This window comes from Barbus barbus, assembly GCF_936440315.1.
Source record: "Barbus barbus genome assembly, chromosome: 30".
In the NCBI taxonomy this organism is placed as follows: domain Eukaryota; kingdom Metazoa; phylum Chordata; class Actinopteri; order Cypriniformes; family Cyprinidae; genus Barbus; species Barbus barbus.
Genome location: NC_136758.1, coordinates 14,160,014 through 14,180,870, shown reverse-complemented (window position 1 = coordinate 14,180,870; position 20,857 = coordinate 14,160,014). Strand labels below are relative to the sequence as shown.

At 36.7% G+C, this 20,857-nt stretch overlaps 1 protein-coding gene across 7 annotated transcripts in view; it reads left to right on the top strand.

Annotated features, from left to right (window-relative positions):
• Positions 1 to 20,857, top strand: part of LOC306850414 (NHS-like protein 1) — a 72,072-nt gene that overhangs the window by 553 nt on the left and 50,662 nt on the right. For 4 of the 7 annotated variants that reach the window (XM_079386059.1, XM_079386062.1, XM_079386061.1 and 1 more), the window contains exon 1: positions 11,890 to 12,114. The exons of 1 other annotated variant lie outside the window; for it this stretch is intronic. In XM_079386059.1, coding sequence (XP_079242185.1) covers positions 12,099 to 12,114 — 16 coding nt within the window. In that variant the 5' untranslated portion in view covers positions 11,890 to 12,098. Of the gene's footprint in view, positions 1 to 9,923; positions 10,435 to 11,889; positions 12,115 to 18,884; positions 19,440 to 20,857 lie in introns of those variants that run through there. 2 more of the 7 variants (XM_079386058.1, XM_079386056.1) reach the window with 2 other exon arrangements.

Below are 20,857 nucleotides of genomic sequence, written 5' to 3'. Positions count from 1 at the left end.
AATGACTATAGTATGCAACCAAACAGTGATTTTTTTGTTTGTTTGTTTCAGTATTCTTTACATAACTATTCATAAGTTAGATGAACTATTCACAAGGCCTACTTATTCAGACTGTTGAACAGATAATAGTAGGCCTAACTAAGAAATAAGTATACTACACGTAAAAAAAACAAAAAACTATTTAGTCTTTCTAATTCAAAATGTCATGTTTAGTTCAATGTGTGACATTATTTGTGTAATTTTCTAGCAATTTTTGAATGAAAAGTGTTTCTACACAATTTAGTGGCAAAAATGAACAATTTATTACCAATACCAATGGAATAGTTACATGTTAGTAGGCTACTTGGATACTGACTAACAAACAAGTAAAAAGTGATTAATTGAATATAGTAGCTAGTGTAATAGTTACTAGTATTTATGGAATACTAAAATACTAAAATAAAATAAATGCTATTAAGATCAAATATGTGCTAGTTCTTTTTAGGAATAAATGTTAAAATGGCTTGCCATAACGGCAGTGCATGATTCCAGATCATTAATTCCAAATTCCTTTCTAGATGCATGGCTTTGTCTGGATGTGGAATTCCTTTCAGGCTTGTGCTGTGTTGCACTTTTATCTCATGGCACCTGTGGTTCCCTGCCACTTTTCACTCTCTGTTTGTGAAATGCAGCTCCAATTAGAACATAAATAAATAGAGGTTTTTGGGACAGACTACTGTGCCAGCAATAATGGTTGGCACAGCACTCATTGAGGTCTTCTGGGGCCCGTGTTCACTATTGTGCTGAGCATGTGATCTTTTTGGTCATGATGGATTATTTTGGAATGTAATCAGGATTTGTTCAAGGTGGCAGAAATGATTCTTCTTTATTTCCTTTTTTCTCTGCACCCACATATTTCTGTGTATCTCCATGGTCGATATGTTACACTTTCTGTTCAGCGATTCCCTGCAATGCTTTCACCTCCAAAGAAAACAATGGGTGTTTTCACTGGCCCTGCCTCCAGAACTAAGCCTAGAGTAAGGTGAGTGGAGTGCAGGAAGCAAAGCATAAGTGGATACATGTGTGCTCCAGACGTCCAGCCCTGGACGATATATTAAAAGGTACTAAGAACAAGAAAGAGAGTGATTCTTTGTCTGCTGCATGCTATGACATGGAATCTATAGACAGTGGATACAATGGATATAAAATTGAAATGATCAGAGAAATGACAAATAACATAAAACTAATCTTCAACAGATATAGAAAATGCAGTAATGGACAAAATATATGTAGAATTTTCAGAAGTGATTTCCCAGTCCCTAAAATTAATTGAAACATACACACTGTTGGACTCCCTGTTAATCCATTAATCCACTGTCGGATTAATTTTTTATATATGCAGTATTTATTCAATGGTTTGTATTGGATGTACATGTAAAAAAAAAAAAAAACTATAAACAAATTAGGTTTGTAGTAATTTCTTGGTGTAGTTTTTTAATTTAATTTTATTTTAAATGTATAGTCTTTGCCAAGCTTATTGTTATGCACACTAAAAATGATAGAACTTTTATTTTTATGTTTGCAGCCCATTTTCCTTCCATATTGTGACATATTTCTGAGTCAAATCATATATTTAATGAGAAAAAAAAGAAGGCTATGACTTGATTTTGTGTATTGGAAATTAGTTGGATTTTTAAAAATTATATTTATGGTTAAAAGCCTTCTTATGGTTATAAGATTAAGGGTGACCTTAATCTTATAACCATAAGATTATAGTTATAACTTAAACTTTTCTTATAACCATAAGAAAAGTTTAAGAAACAATCAAGGGAAAAAAAAGCCCCAAAAAACAATATTAATTGACCATTATTTTGAATGGGACATGTCTCCTTTAATGTCCATGGTGGTGATGTCCATCAAAAAAAAGAAGAAAAAAAAGTTGTTTCGGAGGCAGAAGTTGTTTCATTTTGATTAAAAAATAAATATACACAGAATAAATACATGAGTACCTGTTATATTTGTATGCAGTCAAGGTTTGTTATAATGCACAAAGGAATTAAACATTTTGCATAAACACAGTTGTTTCTGTTCATCAGCCCCCCGTATTTTGGTTGTTCTGAGAATAGCAGCAATAAAGCATAGTATATTTACTGCTGGGTCTGAAATATATAAACCATACAGACATTGTGTGACTGTATGCACTCCAGTTGTTATATTCCTACTCCTCCCTCCTTCCCTCAGAGACCAACTCCAACCCATTCCTCAGAGTTTGTCTGCAGGGGGAACGTATGTCGAAACCAGATGTTGGTCCAGCCCTTATGAAGGCTTTCACTGACACTGTGTTTTTATCACAGCCATATGGATGCACACCCTCTTTCTTTGTCTGTTTGTGATATATTTTATTCATTATAATTGGGGAAATGACATTTTTCCCCATTGTTTGTGTGTTAATATTCTTTCCAAGTTGCTTTTCCTTTTTCCTCCCACTTTCTATTTGCAATCGGAATGGACATTGACCTGTTGTGTTTTTTATTTCTGCTCATAACTTAATATGAGCAGAGAGCTTTGAGTTTTTTTAGTTGAAAGCTGGAACCTTGCTGTACGAATCTATTCAAATCCATGAAAATCTGGTATCTGTTGAAAATCCTCATATTGAAGGAAATATGGACTGTTGCAAGCTAAGATATGAGATCTGGTCTGCAGAAGATTGAATGCTTATTTCAAAATGGCCTGACCAAAATACTGGACATTTATCCAACAATAGACTATAATTGGATCAGAATGTTTTTCTTTGAATATTTTTATTTTATTTACAAGCTTCAAGTTAATGTACAACTTTGAAGTTCAAGGCAGATGTCTCTAGTGAATGGAGTCAAGTTAAAATGCCAATATTTGGTGCATTGTAGATATCTATTTCCTACAAACTTTTACTGCACACATATACAGACAAATAAATGGAGACAAATAAATAATGATTATTATATGCTGTGCTTCTTACATGTACTTTTAGATTTTATTTAGCTCTGTTAAATGTGTTTTTATCTGCTCACTGACTGAAATACAACTCGTGATCACTCTGCTATTTCTCTCATATGGGAAAGTTTTGCACTCTTGACTGTTGTGACATCATGTTGTTTAGACAGTTGGACCACATATCTCTCTCAACCAGACAATAGATTTCCAACTGGAACTTCTGTAAAGTCCATCTTGGTGGAACTTGGTGGGCTTGTTTTTATTTCATGACAGATTTTAATGGACCCTCTGGACTTTCTGTATTTCCTTTCTGTAAGTTGTTGTTGGGAAATGGTTCTGTGTAGTGAGTTATGTAAATGGCAGCAGAGGGCTTTGTATGTACACACTATTTACTACTTTTGCATTTTAATTTAATTCTGGGTTTATGGCGGTACTGTGTTAGTAAACTTGACACTGAGTCCAGTATCAAGCTTCTGTGATATGAGAGAGAATTTCATGAAGCCTACATTTCACTCTAAAATTTGAAAGAAAAGAAAAAATAAGACATTTTTCCTTTTTATGACCAATATCAGGACCATTTTATAACTATGATTATCACAACCGAAAAGCAGCACTAGCCTGGTTTTCATTACAGATTTGCTCAAAACTATTGCAGAATGGTGGCATTTGCATTAACCAATGTTATGTAACTAAAACGTATGAGGTGTTTCTTGGTGGTTATAGTACATTAACGAATGATCATGTGACATTTGCGCACACCAGGCGACCTGTAAATGTGAAAAAAACTGTTCCCATTGCACTTTTGCAAAATATTCCTTTTTCAAATTGCCTGAAAAACCACCTCATGCAAACGTAAAAACTTTTTTTTTTTTTTTGTGAAATATGGGAGTTTTTGCGAAACTGACATGTTTCCATTGAGTGTATTTTCAATTTAGAATTTCAATTTGTGCAATTTGTAGGCTAATGGATCTTTAGTGCTTGTATGAGGTATTGTGACAGTATAAGGAATAAATATTTTTACATATTAGGAAATCTGGCTAATTTGTAACATCTCTAACACATAAGCTGTTGTATGTTTTAGCGCTTGTGAAGAATTTAGATTTTTCTTTATGAGATTTATGGTTGGGTATGGTTTTTGTGCCCCCTTTTTTACATTTGCCTTCTTTATGTATTAGAAAGCCTCTCTCATGATGATTTTGAGAAGTCTGATTTCCAATAACAGGATTCATGAGCTGGACTAAAAGCATGCTTGATGTGAAAGGCTCTAGTGAGCAGACCATGTCAGGTGAGATTTCAACTCATCAGTTTTCTCAAAGAATCTAATTTGATGGAACAAAAGGAGGAGGTCTAATATAATTACAATAATGGAAGGAGAATGGCTGTTACTTCTTACCTAGAACAAAGAATTATGGCAATGGGGAGTAATAATGGTAGATAGGGAAGAGTTACAGAGTAGTGCAATAATGTGACTGAAGTTTGATTTGACTTTCTCTGATGTAAAAGTTTATTTGAGTATACCATGTCAGAATTGAATGATCCAACAGACCTTTTATTTTTAAGCGGAAACTTTACTGTGCATTCAGCGTCATTAACAGACTACTCTGCCCTGTGGTGGCTCTGCCTCAACAATAGGTGTCTTGTGCTTGGACGAAGGGGCCCTGAACTTACATCCAGCTTGGCACTGTGAGCAGAGTCTCTGAGATTGAAGCCCTTTTGTTATTGAGTTTATTTAGTCATGGTAGAGTTGGATTAAAGCACTCCTACAGGTTCATGCCAACATGACTTCACAGAGGTCAGGGCCTGATGTTTTCATTGAGTTTAATTCTAGTCATCTTGGCCTTTAGTCCCATTTTTAGTGCAAAAGCCTCTCAGTCTCTACTGTTACAGTTCATTTGCCTTCTGTTTATGGCCTCAGTCCAACTTTCTGTCGAGGCCGTTTTGCCTGACTAGCTCAGAATAACATTTTCTGGGAAAGTAAGTTGTAAAATGTTATATAAATTGCAACGGAATGTTTTCCCTTATATTTCTTGGCTGAAAAGGCCATCTTAAGCTGACCTAAGCTGGTTTGGTGGTCTTAGCTGGTTTAAGCCGGTCTCACAGTCTTGCCAAGTTGGCAAAGCTGGTTTCCCAGTCCCTCTAAAACCATCCTGATGAGACTGGGAGACCAGCAAACCATCTTAGGCTAGCTTAATATGTTTTTTTTTTTTTTTTTTCAGCAGAGTTTTGTTTTTTAATTACAAAATTGCTTTAATTGCTCATTATGTTTTGGGAATTCCAAAAGTTTTGCATAACTGTGGGCTTTAATCTATTTAAGACTGAATTCTTCTTATTGTTTTCTAGATAACGGTATCTGTGAATCATTCTTCTTCAGCATGTGTAGTCGGTATCTTTTGTGTAGATTCCCCTTCAGTTTGCCCTTCACTTCAGACTAATTAAAAGATCTCATGGGGATGTGGAGAAGTAGGTCAGTGTGGGATGCTTATTCGGGTTGAAAGAGAAATATGATTTTCCTTGGCGGAAAAATCCAGCACATTCCCTCAGTCAGCCAGCAGATTCACACCTGGAAGTCTGGAACTGAAGAATCACCCCCCTGCCACGGTGCAGTCTAACCGAGTTTGAGTTATTGTTTTCAACCCATACTCCCATAAACCATATATAGACATGGACACAATGTACTATGTATGTTAGTCTTATCAAATGTGTCTCACAGTAGCAAAAAACACAGATAGTTTTTTTCTAAACATTCTTTTTTTGTCTTGTTTATATAGAGATAAGCTTCATTCCTCACAAGGAGCTGAAATACTGTATATCAACAGTCAGTGTTTGCACTATCACAATGGGTGGTTAAAAGTATTTTTGAAAGGATCTTCCACAAAGTTTGTAGGGTAGTTTACTGCACGAACGCAGATATGCTATTTCATATCTCACAGTCAAGACTTTATTTCTTTAAAATATTACTGTAAAATTGCACTATAGTATACTATGCTGTGGTCAAGATGGTTGCTGATACAGATGGTGACCTTATGTGAAGTCTGTGGTGACAGCTGTGATACTGGAATAACACAGATATGATCATTGAAGATATCATAGGGAGGATGGCTGAGATAGGACAGTGACAGACTTCAGGATTTCCTTCTGGTTTTATGAATGTTTCCTGTTTGTGAAGTCTGGCTATAGAGTGAAAGGAGCCTTATAACAACTGGCTGCAGCCTGTAGGGGAAAATCTGTGAACAAATCTCCTTGAACTTGAAATTAAGCATTCATACATATTGTATGAAAAATATATGGCGTCTTCTTGATCAAAAATATATCTGGTGTCGTTTTTGTTGGCTTATGAAAGCAAAGTCGAAAGAGCAAAGTCGAAAGAGCTCTTCAAAATCAGCTCAAGTACATGAATGTTGAATACTGAAATGTCATTGTTGAATACTCATTGGGATGGTCTTTGTTTATCATTTCGTCAAGTCGCTTTGCAAGATCCATGTAAAACAAATCAGCTCAGTACATATAATTCATTATTTAACGGCTTTCAGAATCACCTAGAATCACCTTTCTACAAGGTAATGTCTTAATGTCTTTATCTGAATTTCTGAGCTGGATGCAATAAATAATACATGTAGAAGGAAAATTGTGAAAGGTCTTAAGACTATATATCTATTTATAATCATTTCAAAATAGAAACTGCTCTGGTTTTGGTCTGTTTCCACAAAGAGTGCTGTGAAGAAAACTAAATGAACTTCAGATCGAACGTCCTTATTGCATTTTTGTGCAAAAACAAACAACCTAGAGAAATAAAACAGAGGTAAATGGCATGTAAAAGGTGGCACAGGGGTAAATGTGTCAGTTGAGGTCATTGGTTGTGGTTCAACAAGTGCCCTTAATGTGGTTTTAATGGCTTATTAGTTTGCCAATGCCATATGACTGGACTTTATGGTTGAAATCTGCGACTACACCATTGTTGCTGCTCCCTTTTTCCAATTTAATCCTAATTGAAAACATCTGATCCTGGGGTTGTTTAGTCCTGCTTTAGTAGGGAAAGTGCCTTTCAAAATACCTCCAACATTCATTTTTGGAATGTGTATGTGTGTGGAGAAGGAGAGATTTGAATTCATTGGTTTATTTGGGTGGAGTCGACCAACTCATAAGTAAAACTGCAGTTATGGTCTGTCTGGAATAGATTGCATTTCCATTTAATTTCAATTTTGCAGACCGAGCACATGCTCCTTGTAGAGATTCCAATAGTAACTGAAAACCATTAGCTTCATTACATTTTATTCAATGATTCTTTATGCATTGAAATACAAAACCAAACTAAATTGAGTTTTTATGTGTTTATATGGAAACCTTTTTGCCAAAAGGAAAGTTGTCATGAAAATAAACTCAAACTGTAACCTAAAAATACAATTAATTCTTATTTACAATAAATTTTGTTATTAAATATATTTTTTAATTTAATTGCATACTTGGTGATAAAGTCAAGGATACTTATGTTTTTTAGCAGGACACTCAAGGGGTTCCCTGTCTGTCCCTTGAGGAAATGTGGGGCAAAATGGCACAAAAAAACTGTGCAGAAGTGAAAATCTTGTGTAAACAGGAAGGTAGCTAAGCGTGTCGGATAAGCTTCTGTATCAGGTATCTGTTACAGTTCTGGCTTGATAGTTTGTGTTTCCCTCTCTTTATTTATCATGCCTTATCTGATGTTTTTAAAGGCTTGAATATCATCCCAGAATATGAGGAACGGCTGCCTGTTCAGAACATAATGATGTCTTGAGTTAGTGCTTGATTGACATTAACAAATTTAGTAGCTGGCTACACAAGTATTTTCCTTTTAGGCAAATCTTCAAGAGTTGAAGAGAATGTTTGAGTTCATAGCACCCTCTTGTGGCTGAAATATGTTTGCTAATTTGCAGTTAGACATGTTGTACATAAAATATCCTAACAGTACCAAAAGTAATCGGCTGTATTATTGTTTCATTTATTATTACTGTAAAATCCTTAAGCAGCAGAAACTAGACATTAACTAGACAGTCCCAAAAACTAGACTTTAATTATCCATTCAAGCATGCCATGCCATGTTTTTGAATCTATATAAATACAATTAACGTATTTTCATGTCAATTAAAATAATACATTTTAAAGTCAGCGTCAATTTATATGCATTATTGCTGAACTGTGGTGTACAAAACATGGCATATAAGACTTTGGAACTGTTTTGGTGCCATCACAGAGCGTTTTAGGGTCAGTGTGTAGCTTCCAGATTAAAGCCATGTAAAGCAGTCTGGAACATTTGGATTGCTGCTTGATTTCAAAGCTTTTGGGGAACATTTGACTATGGGCAAGCTGATTGTGCCAACTGGCACACATGTTCTCACTATTATTATTATTAGGGGAAGTCGTGGCCTAATGGTTAGAGAGTCAGACTCATAATCCAAAGGTTGTGGGTTTGAGTCTTGGGCCGGCAGGGATTGTAGGTGGGGGGAGTGAATGTCCAGCGCTCTCTCCACCCTCAATACCACGACTGAGGTGCCCTTGAGCAAGGCACCAAACCCCCAACTGCTCCCCGGGCGCCGCAGCATAAATGGCTGCCCACTGCTCCGGGTGTGTGTTCACGGTGTGTGTGTGTTCACTGCTGTGTGTGTGCACTTTGGATGGGTTAAAATGCAGAGCATGAATTCTGAGTATGGGTCACCATACTTGGTCGTATATCACGTCACTTTTTCACTTTTATCAAACATTCTTTGGTGGCGCCGATATGGGTCAATGGCAAAAACGTATAACCCAAGAAATTTTCCAGCCACGAGGGAGAAGGACTCATTCAGATGAATTATCTGAATCTCATCTTATCTGTGCCTATTTAAAAACAACAACAACAACAACAACAACAACAGAGCGTCAGTAACAGCTCTGAATGATTCAGATGGAGTCTGGTTCAGACCGCTAACTCAAAAGCAAATCCATATTTTAATGAGTCATTTTCAATGACTCATTAAAGACAACTTGTTCATAAGAATCACTTGTTTGAAAATCGCACATCACAACTCGTGCTGCAGTGGTTCTTGCATGTTGAAAACATATACACCAATCTTATAATGTAATTTAATAATGGAATCTTATGAGATGATACCTGATGAAACTGCATTTACACAATGTTTTCCAGACTAGACTTTAAATTGTCACATTTTTATTAGCGACCATTTTAGTCACAGTCTGGAACTCTGGAAATGTACAAACTTTTGAAACTCAGTTTTTTACACCATTAGCTGATGTATGAATCACATAAATAATTATTTATATATATATATATATATATATATATATATATATATATATATATATATATGTATATATATAAAAAAAATTTTTTAATCGGACAGCAATGCTACTATTAGTGCATCTGATCAACGCCACTAAACAAGTAACATTTCATGTCTGCTCTGATTTATCAGTGGTTTTGGATTGGATAAATACACATTCACATGTTCTGTGTTGTATTTGTTTCTGTACTGTCAGTCTGTACTCATCATAGATAAATAATCGTGCCAAATTCATTAAAGTAAAAGACACACTATGTGTCAGGTCTAAGAGCCTTTCCCTGCTTAGCCATAAGACACTCTAAAGCGATTAATCTGCTTTATCTATTTATAGGGTGCGTGTGGACCACGCTAAAGTGTTGCCTTATGAAGATCAGACAGGAGGAGTGTGAGAATCTTGTGGTTTAGCCAGGAGCTTTTCAGTTTAATATCACTTCAAAACGCCTTATTCGTCAAGCAGCATAACAGATGGAGTTTATTTTGCTCCACCTGAAGAAAGAGCATGCAGAAATCGTGCTGGAGCAGACACAGCCGAGCTAGTGGAGCACGAGTGTGCATGCTCTCACACACACACACACACGCACTTGCTCATGCCAACGCACCGACGTGTCACAGCTGGGGAGCAGAGGAAGTTCCCCACTTTCTGTCCAAAGTTCTTCTTAGGGCTTCCTGAGAGTGCACTTTGCTTGTTTGGAGACAAACTCGCTTAGACAAACAAAGAAGAATGTATTTTTGAGCTTAAAGGCATGCTGAAGACCAGCACTGCTTGTAGTGCAGCTTAGGAGGACAATTTCAACATCATATTTTGAAGCATGGATATTCTAGAAGGACCCGCCCTTGGTCTTTGCAAGCGTGTTTATAAATCCCTCCATGTTAGAGTGATTTAAGCTGCTGTTTTGCGTAAATGTGGGGCATCTGGAGACGTGCCTTACTCTTCGGTTCAAGTCAGGCTTTTGTTGCCACTGGTTCTTGGAGATGTGGGGAGAGAGGAGTTTTCTGAGGTACAGAGGGGAGTTGGCAGAGGGCAAGAGTCACCCTGTTCCTCGAACCCTTGGTGCTCTGGGTCTTTCCACTCTCTCTGAGCAGCATGGACGATTCTTCCCCTGCCACAGAGAGCAGCTGGAAACTGATGATGACTATGATGAGTGGGTTTATGCTCCTCTCCATCACAGAGGTAAGCAGAGGACACTCAGCTTTCAGTTTGTTTGTCTGTTTGTGGTATTGCCTGTAGAGAACAATAGAGGTTTACATTTTGTTGAGGGTTTCTGGAAGGGGCATCCTGAATGGTCCTCCACTCTGGGCTTTGAGGGAAGGAGGCTGAATTTTCGTCAGCCAATACTCCAGTCTTCAGTGTCACATGATCCTTCAGAAATCATTCTAATATACTGATTTAGTGTTTAAGAAACATTTCTTATAATTATTAATGTAAGAAAACTGCTGTGATACATTTTATTTAGCATTCTTTTAATAGAAAGTTCAAAGAACAGCTTTTATTTGAAATATAAACCTTGTATATTAATGGGTGAACTTTAAGAACATGTAGCCAGTATGTCATACTAAAATAAAAATAAATACAATAAATTGTTTTGCTTTGAGAGAAAGTAGCCTGTCATAGGACTGATGAGATTTTCCTGCACAAGGCAGAATTTTATCAGAAAAATCTAATTCTGCAAAAAAGTATATAAATAGTAAACTTCAACAAATGGTGATTTAAAAAATATTGCAGTATTGTTTATGTGGCATTATGGTAATGAGAATTTGGGTTAAAATATGCTTAATTGTCATGAAAATAATTTTCCTTATGCCAAGTATTTCTTATTTTTCTTTTGATTTTGAGATGACCTGGACATTTTTTATTGAATTATTGATTGACAGATTCACCCTATCATGATAAAAAATGTCTGTAGTCTCACTTAACTGTGTTTATTATCACACAGGATTAGTAAAAATGCAGCAGAATTTAAAACTAGGTTCCCACCAACGTGATTTTATTTACCTTGTGATAGTCAGGGATTTCCTTGTAAGGAGTCCAAGGTTAACAGTTTGATTTAAATAGTCATGCATCCTATTTACTCTCACTCCACAGCCAACACCAGTGTTTCAGTTAAAGTAAAACAGAACTGGCATTGGGAAAACTATTAATTGACAGAAATGACATTCTAGTACTTGCATTAGGTTTGATTTGAAAAAAGGAAGTTTCATCTATAGATATGAATCTATTTCAGGTCTATTTGCATTCAGATATTGTGAGATTAACGAACTGCACATGACAAGGTTAAAATGCAGCACACAAAGCATGTTTTAAGCATTAGCGGTCGATGACCGCCTAGGACAATGACCTTTTATTTCTGTAACAAACAATTGAGTCGAGGGGATTTAGCTATATTTAACTTTGTGTGTGTCAAAAGCCAGCGACGGCTGAACTGCTGACAGCCAAGTTAAGAACAATCAATGCTCTGCAGTGCTGCAGATGGAGATGAAGAGAGAGAGAGAGAGAAAGAGAGGGAGGGAGAGAAGGAGGGGGTCTCCCTGATTCACTCAGTCTCTCTCTCACACAATCTCTCCACCTCTCTGTCCTTTGTCCCTCAGTGTCAGTCCTAGGAACGGCAGGACTATGGGGTTGGATAACACTTTCCCAGGGCGCATGAGCTGGCAGGTTGCCACCGTGTGTGTGTGTATACGTGGGTGAAAGCGAGGGAGGGGGTTACAGATAGTGTCTTTGAACCTGTATGAGTGTTTGTGCTCTAGAGGGACGGGGCTGTGTGAGGACAGTGTGCTGCAAAACTCTTGACACACTTCCCAGCAAATACCAACACACAGTGGAAGAGGCAGGAGACCATGTTCTGTCTGAGAGGTAAGTGTCAGACCTTCAAAACTGGAAGAAGAAAGACAAAGAACAGCTAGGAGACGTACGTAAGTTATTGCAGTTTCAGAGTGTAAGAGTTCCCTGATGGAAGACAAAGGGAGGGGATCGAGCTCAGCTGTTAGTTAAACGTCCTGCTCAGTTTCAAAGCACTGCTCTCTCCTCCGGTTCCTTTGTTTTCTTACTAGGAAGTGCGGCTCGCAGGCTGCCGAGTGGGAATCTGTCAGAAAAGTTATGGTGACCGTGGGGTGATGAGAGCGAGGCTGTTTATAAGGAAAGATGAAACTTTTATCTGATCTGTCTTTTATGTGAACTCTAGCGAGCTGTGATTCCATGGCAAATTTCTCTTTAGAAATGCAAGTCTGAGTTGCAAGTGTTGCAGCTTTGTCATTCTTTGTGGTTTTGGCTGTCTGCTGGCATTTTGTGTCCCTCATCTGCTCTTTAATTAGTGTATGCAATGCTTTGTGTTTGTTTTAAAGGGATAATTCAGTCAGACATAGAAATTCGTCATCAGTTATTCATTCTTGCCATTACAAACCTGTATCTGAAAAAGACATTTAGAGGAATGTGCAGGTCGCTCTTTTCTGTGTAGTTATAATGAATGAGGACTGAAGCTTTCAAGTTTCAGAAGTATCATAGAAGTGTTTGTATGGTGCTTTTTACTAGTTTGGATCTTGACAGTCCCGTTCTCCTTTGTGTTTATCATATGAAAAATAATGGAAAGGATATTCTTCAAAAATTCACCTTTTGTATTAATGTAAACAAAGAAAGTTAAATAGAGGTTTGGAACAACACGAGTATTTTTCATTTTGGTGTGACCTATTTCCCTATGATACATGAATATAGGAGCTTTTTGTTTTGCAATGTTGTGTGTGTGTTTGTCCAAGTGTGTGTTTCTTTTGGATGGATGATCTGTTCTTGTTAACCCTCTTTTTTTTTTACTTGTCTGTTATTTTGTGACTTTTTGTTATCCAGTGTATTTTTCATGCCAAGCATAAATAATCTGCTCAGCATGGTGACTTTTTTCTTTTTCTTTTTTGACACTGGCCACCTCTTTTATTCACCAGTGACCTGAAGGTCATGTTATGAATAGTCGCATTGGTATTTTGTGCTTTTGTCATGACTGGTAAGTGCCAATGATTTTCAAAGTGAAAGTCTTCAAAGTTACTTTTTCTGACCTTTTCTTTATTGTTTTGATAGTAGGGTCAAATAAAAATAGCATACAATGGTTATTCATTCAACAATTGTAAAGTTATGCATTGTTATCATACCATCTGTAAGTCAATTTGTTTTATTCATTTATTCATTCACAGTGATTTAACATCTTGGTTTCAAACCGACAGTACAGTAGTTACAAATTTTAAGTAGTTTTAAAATTTTGAAATCTTTACCCCTTTAAGTTTGAACCTGAAACTGTTTTAAGTGGTGTCATTTTTCATGTCACATTTCACACATTATAATTTTATTTCATTTTATTTTAATAAAATTTATTTTTAATTTATTTGTTACAATATGTTTATCAAAACAATGGTCAGTTTTGTTTTGTTCTTCAAATGTTATTTTTTTGCTGTTCCTCTAAATTATGTTTGTTCCATTATTCATAGTTTTTATGATTTAAAAAATAGAAAAATCAATACTAGTAATAATGGCAAGTTTGTGACAAATCCTTCAGTGCTAATGGGGCATGTTATCACAAAACACAAAGTATGCATTTAATTAACTTTAACTTTTAACTTTGGACTTGAGAAAAACTGTGACAACCAGCCCCAATCTCCCTACTAAACTTCATAAACGTACTTTTATTTTATTAAAACTATTATTTTTGCTGGCTATTATTAATAGTGCATTTTATGCATATTATGAATAGTGCATTTTCTTCAGTATTTTCTTCACTTAATAGATTGAAATAGATATGTAACAGATCAGATCCACTAAACTGCATGCATTCTGGCCTAAAGCATACTTCATTGTTCTGTGAACTGTATTGTTTACAAAAATCTGTCCTTTTCAGCAGCACCATGAACTTGGATGCAATCAGCCTGTAGCTGAGGGCTCTCTGCAGGTTGAGACAGGTTCGTGTTTTAAAGTCAAAATCTCCAAAACAAGTGCATTCATATCACTCGTATCAACACCAGCAGCGCCTCTACCCTCAAAAACCCTTGTGGATTTTCCTTTTTCAGCTAATTGTACACCAACACACTGCACACCAGCCTCTAAGTAAGTGCATCTGCTCTCATGAAGTAGAGTTGCTTTATGGACTGACTCCTGTTGTCAGAGGTGTAATCACCGGGTGCAAATGTATGCGGTGACCCACAACCCACAGGCTTCTCTAAAAGTGTCACATGATGGAGAGACAGTTTAGTGGCTCCCTAATGAGCAGCTAAAAGAGCATTCTTTTAGTCAACTGCTCCTCAGGTCTTGAATCAAATCAGCGTCCTTCTGTGACTTAAATGAGAAGTGGAGACGACTCTTGTGGGAGGCAGGGACTGGTATTTCGTAGAGTGTAATTCACTTTAAAAGCCTGAAAGTGCTCTTCTGTGTAAGATTGTTTTAAAATAAATGAAGCTTCCTTGACCTAGATAAAGGTACCTGCCTCCTCTTTCTCCATTTTACTGTTTTCCAGAAGAGCCAGAGCAGCTGATTGGACGTAATCCAATTACTGTCTCGCTCTTTTTGCGATCCAACCTGTTCAAGTAGAAGGATTTTGCCATGTTCTTGCTTGCTTTGGACTGAAGATGCAGAAGATGGAGTCTTATGGGCGTCTCAGCTATCACGATGATCATTTTTCCAAATCTCGGAGTGATTATCCAGGCTTAATTGTTAAAACACCTGGATTTGAATCTCATGCAAGCATGAATGTCTCATTATGCGCTTTTTCCCATTTCACACAAGGCATTCACGGTTCCTGTGACAGTTATGAATCGTGGACATTAGCCAGGGTTGGCTTGGAGCCTGAAGAATGATGGCCATTCCAGATATGTCAGCCCCACATAAGGGTCTCAGTTGCTAGGCGTATGCAGAGCCGACCCTCCCTTCCACATTAGTGGAATTCTGAGTCTGATCCCTGGAACATTGGTGGAGACCAATGTTGAGTTTGGCCAGCACATATTTTGAAGGTTGAGATAATAGGCAAGGAACAGTCATTCTTCATTTCAGAAATGCCATAGGGGACGATTCCAAGATGGAACCATTCAAGGGAGTTAATGATTTTATTGTTGAATCAAAAGTCTCAGGATGTTACTGCATTCTTTAAGACATTCTGGAAAGAATGAGGGACAAAACATTGGGAGATTGACAGATGGGAGGATTTAGAAATGTAGTCCAAAAGCATCCCCTAAAGCTGAAAATGGTTTCCTTTTCCAAGATGCTTCTTCGTAGGAGTGTGTGATAAAGAGCATCTGTAAAATTTGTTTTATGGGCTGCATGTTTGCACTGTACAAATGTCTTTTGTAATCAAGTTATTTATTGCTTAAAAGAATTATGTGGTGCACTAGCACTACTGTGTAGTTACAACATTGAAAGTTCACATCAAATATTTTACAATGCTTAAATTTACTAACAATAATCTATGTATATAGCAGGCTAGCTGGGAAGACCGGTGATCTGAATACTGAGGGAAGGTCATTAACAGCTTTAAATTGGCATTCCAATAATCCATATTGGACATGGATGTATACAGTAGATAGCTCTATATATACAAGTGAAGTGGTATCTGAAATATGTACATTTGTTCACGTCCTCCTTTTGCTGTAATGACAGCAGCTTTTAAGCTGAAATGAACTCCACAAGTTTGTGTAAAACCTGATTTGAGATTAGGGATGTTCCAATTTTTTAATTCTGGCCTATAAGCCGATCATATTTTTCATGTTATGGTCGATATTACATTTTTGTATTAGTATTTGTAGTATTTGGCTAAATAAATTAAAACTAAAAAAATAGAATTAGTTATTTTTAAATGCTACTGTAGATGTGAATTTAGGCATTACAACATTATTATGTACAGTATAAATATGGATATTCATTTTGAGAATTATTAGTGTTTTAAACAGAGGTAATCTTAAAAAAATAGCTAAATATCCAGGATTGACTGGATATAATTGTTCCAAAGTGAAACTTGTGCTTCAATGGAAACAAGAAAAGGAATTCACTTGGTCAAGGCATAATCAGAAGTTTAAATTTTTTTTTATTTTTTACACCAAATTTTTTGACTTTGTTAATGTCCAGTTTCAAAAATTGTTTAAAAAGTTACAAAAAAATCCAATCTTCAGTGTGGTCTTAGACTTTCAGCCACTACCATCCCAGTAGGCAGAGGACATCAATATAACATAAGGTTGATGCTGGATATGACGCCGGACAGACGTTGCATTTTGGTTGAGAATGAAAATCGGGTTGACATCAGTATTTGACCCCAATTTGACATTGATTTTGGTTACACAACCTAAAAACAACAAATATTAACGTCAGCTGACGCCGGTATTGGACATCAAATTAACATTGACATCAAACATTGAATTGACATTGAATTTTGGTCACCCGATGTTGCAACCAAACTTCAACCAAATATCAACATCTTATGACGCTGTGTGCCTCTGGGATATGTAAAGTATATATGCAGGTATAATCCATATGCAGATCTTCTCTAATGTTCATGCACTTGTAGTATACAGGATATTAAATGACAGGAAACTTCCCACACAACAGCTCCGTCTGATCAAGGTCATGTCCACTGAGTCAAGTATGACAAAGGATAGAAATTATCCAAATGGACACAACAGTAGAGCTGTGAACGCAGAGTTGAGCATACTGTCTGCTCCAGCAGGTGCTTCTGGCCGAATTACAGGGACTCCATAGCAACTTTTGTTGAAACCCTCCAGCCGTGTATTTTGTGCACCCAAGCAAGCAGGAACCCCACCTAGTGGGGGTGCACAATCTCTATTCAGAGCCACTGGTTTATGTGATTTGTTGAAGGAACTAATCTAAATTAACTTTTTTTGTAGGAGGAAAAATAAATTTGGGAGAAAGTGGGATTCTATTAGGTTTCTAATTTGGTTTGCCGTTCTCATTCTCTTACTCTTATTCATAACGAACTCAAAAAATTAATAAACATGCCGTTTCATATTTCTTCTATCACAAAAAGCGAAACCTCAGTATCTCCTAGGTTAACAAATTTGCACTGCATCTCCACAAATGCATTACTGCTCATTCAATTAAGTGAATCCAGATGCTTTGCAGACCAGTGAGCAATGACCACACGAACACATACTTTACTGCTTGCAACAAAAGATGTTTCTGGGAAGGAGACTTCGAAAATTTTAATTTCTGCTCGACGATAAACCCTCAAAGTGGCCACGTCACTGCATAAACTTCAACTCGTTTAGGTTAACACAGAGCACAGAACGGACATAGATTCAACACTTGCTGCCAGGCATGTTAAATGATAAGCTTAGATTTATATGGACGTGATAGTATTTCTGTGAAAAGCTCTCTTTGGGCCAGGGTGGTTGTATGTAAGTTTAAGCTCTTGGCAGGACAGCTTCTGGTCGCTGGAATTCTCATCTGGTCCAGTTCCTGCCGTTGGCGGTCATCCAAAGAATTGAGCTCAAGGGTTTGGATTAGATCCCGGATGGAGTTTAATCAGATCTGATCACGATGAAATGGACGATTATATTATATCCAGCTTGTCTATACAAACATAAAGTGCTGAAATACAATTTTGGAGTGTGTTGTTGTTCTATTTGGGTGAGGGATCTCTTTCCAGCCCCATATTTATGTCACCCATCCTGAGGCTCAACACATTATCTGGACTTAGACAGTTACATTTGCTGGAGATAACAGAGTACAATACACTTTCTGTCCTACTATCTGTTGGTCATATCGTATTTCTCTCCCTCTCAGATTCTTAGTTTCTACTCTTCTTATGGTCACAAACAGCTGTGTTAGTAACTCAAGATGGATTAAGAAGATATGTTAGACTGATTGTAACACTGGGGCCTGATTTTAATATTTTTTGCTTTAATGGCTCAGTAATGTGTTGATTTGTATTAGTTTTTTAGTAGCTATATATTTAGCAATTTGCTTTGTCTCAAACTTTGATATAAGTTTTTTTTTACATTTATATGCAACAAGTTTAGAAATCTACAATTTATCCCTCAATCATGTAAATTCCATGGCACAAAGAGTGCAAAGGGGTTGCAAACCAAATTTAATTGCTTTTATTTTTATTTCGTGAGATTGTTTTCAAAAAATATTATTTTCTAAATTTATTTATTCCATTTATTTTCATTAAATTAATACATTGATACTTTTTATACCAACCTCCATCAAACAGTTCAACTTGATTTTATGCATTTTATTAAATTTAAAAACATTTTTTAAAGGGTTAATAGAATTATTGGACAAATGAGTAAAATATACACCAACAATAAAATAAAATAAAAATAAGACAGTGCATGTACAAATGCGTTGTGTAAAATATTGTCTTGCACACTCTCCCATTTTAAACATTTTTTGTAGTTCTAATAGAGATCAAAGGAAACAGTAGTGTTACAACTCTTCTCATCTGCTCAGCCATGGTATTTCTACCTTTTTGTTAGCATTTAGGTCAAAATTACAATTGTACCACATTTAGTTCAGTGTTATTTTTCACCTTTTCCCAGGTGACCATCTGTAGTGCAAAGCCTGCCTTCAGCAGCACTTGGATGTGAAGGGATAATCCTGGTTTACAGATTAGACAAGTAGGCTAACTTGCGTATTCCCTCAGTCTAAAGCTTTAGGTAGTTAGTGAGAGGACAACAACATACTAGATGTGTTTTCACTGATTCTTGTTTGATGTTTTTGTCTATGGAGAACCCAGATTTTCTCTTGTAGAATATTGTCCAACTCTGGCTAGTATCTAATGTTTGTGGAGCTTTCTCTGGACGCCTAGTTGTCTTGGCTCTGTGGAGGTAAAAAAGGAAAAGGGTGGATGTGGGAAACTGTGGTTGAACGTCCCAACCTGGACTGAAGTTGAGATACTTCTGTCAAGCACAGGATGATTGCATACGTAGACTGCCTCTCTACTGAACCAGCTGGGAAATGCTGGAATAGGACTTACTATGAGGACGAAGATGAACTTCTTCCTCTTTATACTCGCAAACTACACCTCCAGCCCAAGACGGAGGGCAGCCTTCGCCGCAGACTCCTCACCTCCAAAATACATCAGCAGCAAGATGCGCTATGGGCGCCCAAACCCTGGGCAGGACCACCAGCTCGAAAGGGCGTCCCACTGCAGGGCCACCCCAACTACACCTTCAGTCCATCCTGCCAAGACCGGAAAGGTAGCACTTCAAATCTAGTTTGCTCTTGTTCATCAGAAGAACATTTGTTTTGTAGCTTAAATGCAAAAACTGGTGCTCAAAGATAGATTAATTATCTTGCTTTATATCTTCTGTTGGCATAACAAGTGGTATTAGCAGGAGTTAAAACTTCAGAGATAGACCCTTGATGGGTTTTGACAAGTTTTTGATGGCGAAAAGTAGAAGAGCGATGATTAAAGTCTACTTTAATATGTTGCCCAGTTTGAAGTCTGGAACAAGGCAGGCCATGACAAGCCTAGTGCGGAGATACACAATAGCAGCAAGTGTTTCTGAACTAAAGAGAGATTTCTTGATAATCTGCTCCATAAAGAGAATACAGGAATGTTCAATGAGATGTTCTTCAATTTAGGTTTTAGCTGTCTTTAAAGGATATTTCTCAGTAAACTTAAAATTTGTCATAATTTTCTTACTCTGATGTCATTCCAAACCTGTAAGACTTTCTTTCTTCAGTGGAATAGAAAAGTAAATATGTTAAATAACATACTGACCCCTGTTTTCCAGATCATTACAAGGAATGGGGACTAAAAACATAAAAAAGCACCAGAAAAGTCAAAGCAATCTGACTCAAAAGAATGATATGTTCATGAATCAGGACAGTTTTATTTATTTATTTAAATGAGATTTTCTTTTTATGTTTTCAGTTTTAATTTTAATCATTTTGTCATGTGATTTTGTCATTTTTACTTTTATATTTGCAAACTGTAAAAAAATTTATTTACAAACTGTTCTTTTGCAGTTGTAATATGTTGTAATAAACAAATCTGATTTTCCAGAAGCCACTGGGCCAGTTTGCTCAAATTAAAATCCAGAACTAAATATATGTACATATTGCTTGTAATATTAATCCTCTTTCATATGCAGTCTTAGAACATGCTTGTTTAGAGCAAAGTTTTAGTTTGGACCTTGCATTGAAAGATTGTAGAGTGTGTAATGTTGACTAAGCCTCAAGCTCTTGGCAGACGACATGCTGATTTCTTAGGGCTGTGTTAAAATCTCATCCCATCCACCAGGCAAGCTGCTCCCTTCACTTACATCAGATGTGCAGACAGATGTCTCTGAAAAAAAAACAAAAAAAAAACATTGACCTACAGTCTACTCACATCAAAATTCAGTTCTTGATTCTCTTTGGATAATTCTCAAATCATGTTGGAGAACTTGTGGCATTCACACCGTTCAAGTGCTACTGTCAGAAAAGCAAGAAAATCTATACCAAATATCATTGTAAATATTTATTATAAAACCAACTCTCCTAATATTATAATAATGGTTTGTAATTGTGTTCGTAGGCAGTCATTTGGATTCAGCTTCTCTTCAGACGTGTTGGACAGTAGCACATACTTATTTAGCCTACAGTCCATACGGTGTGGTAAACACCTCTA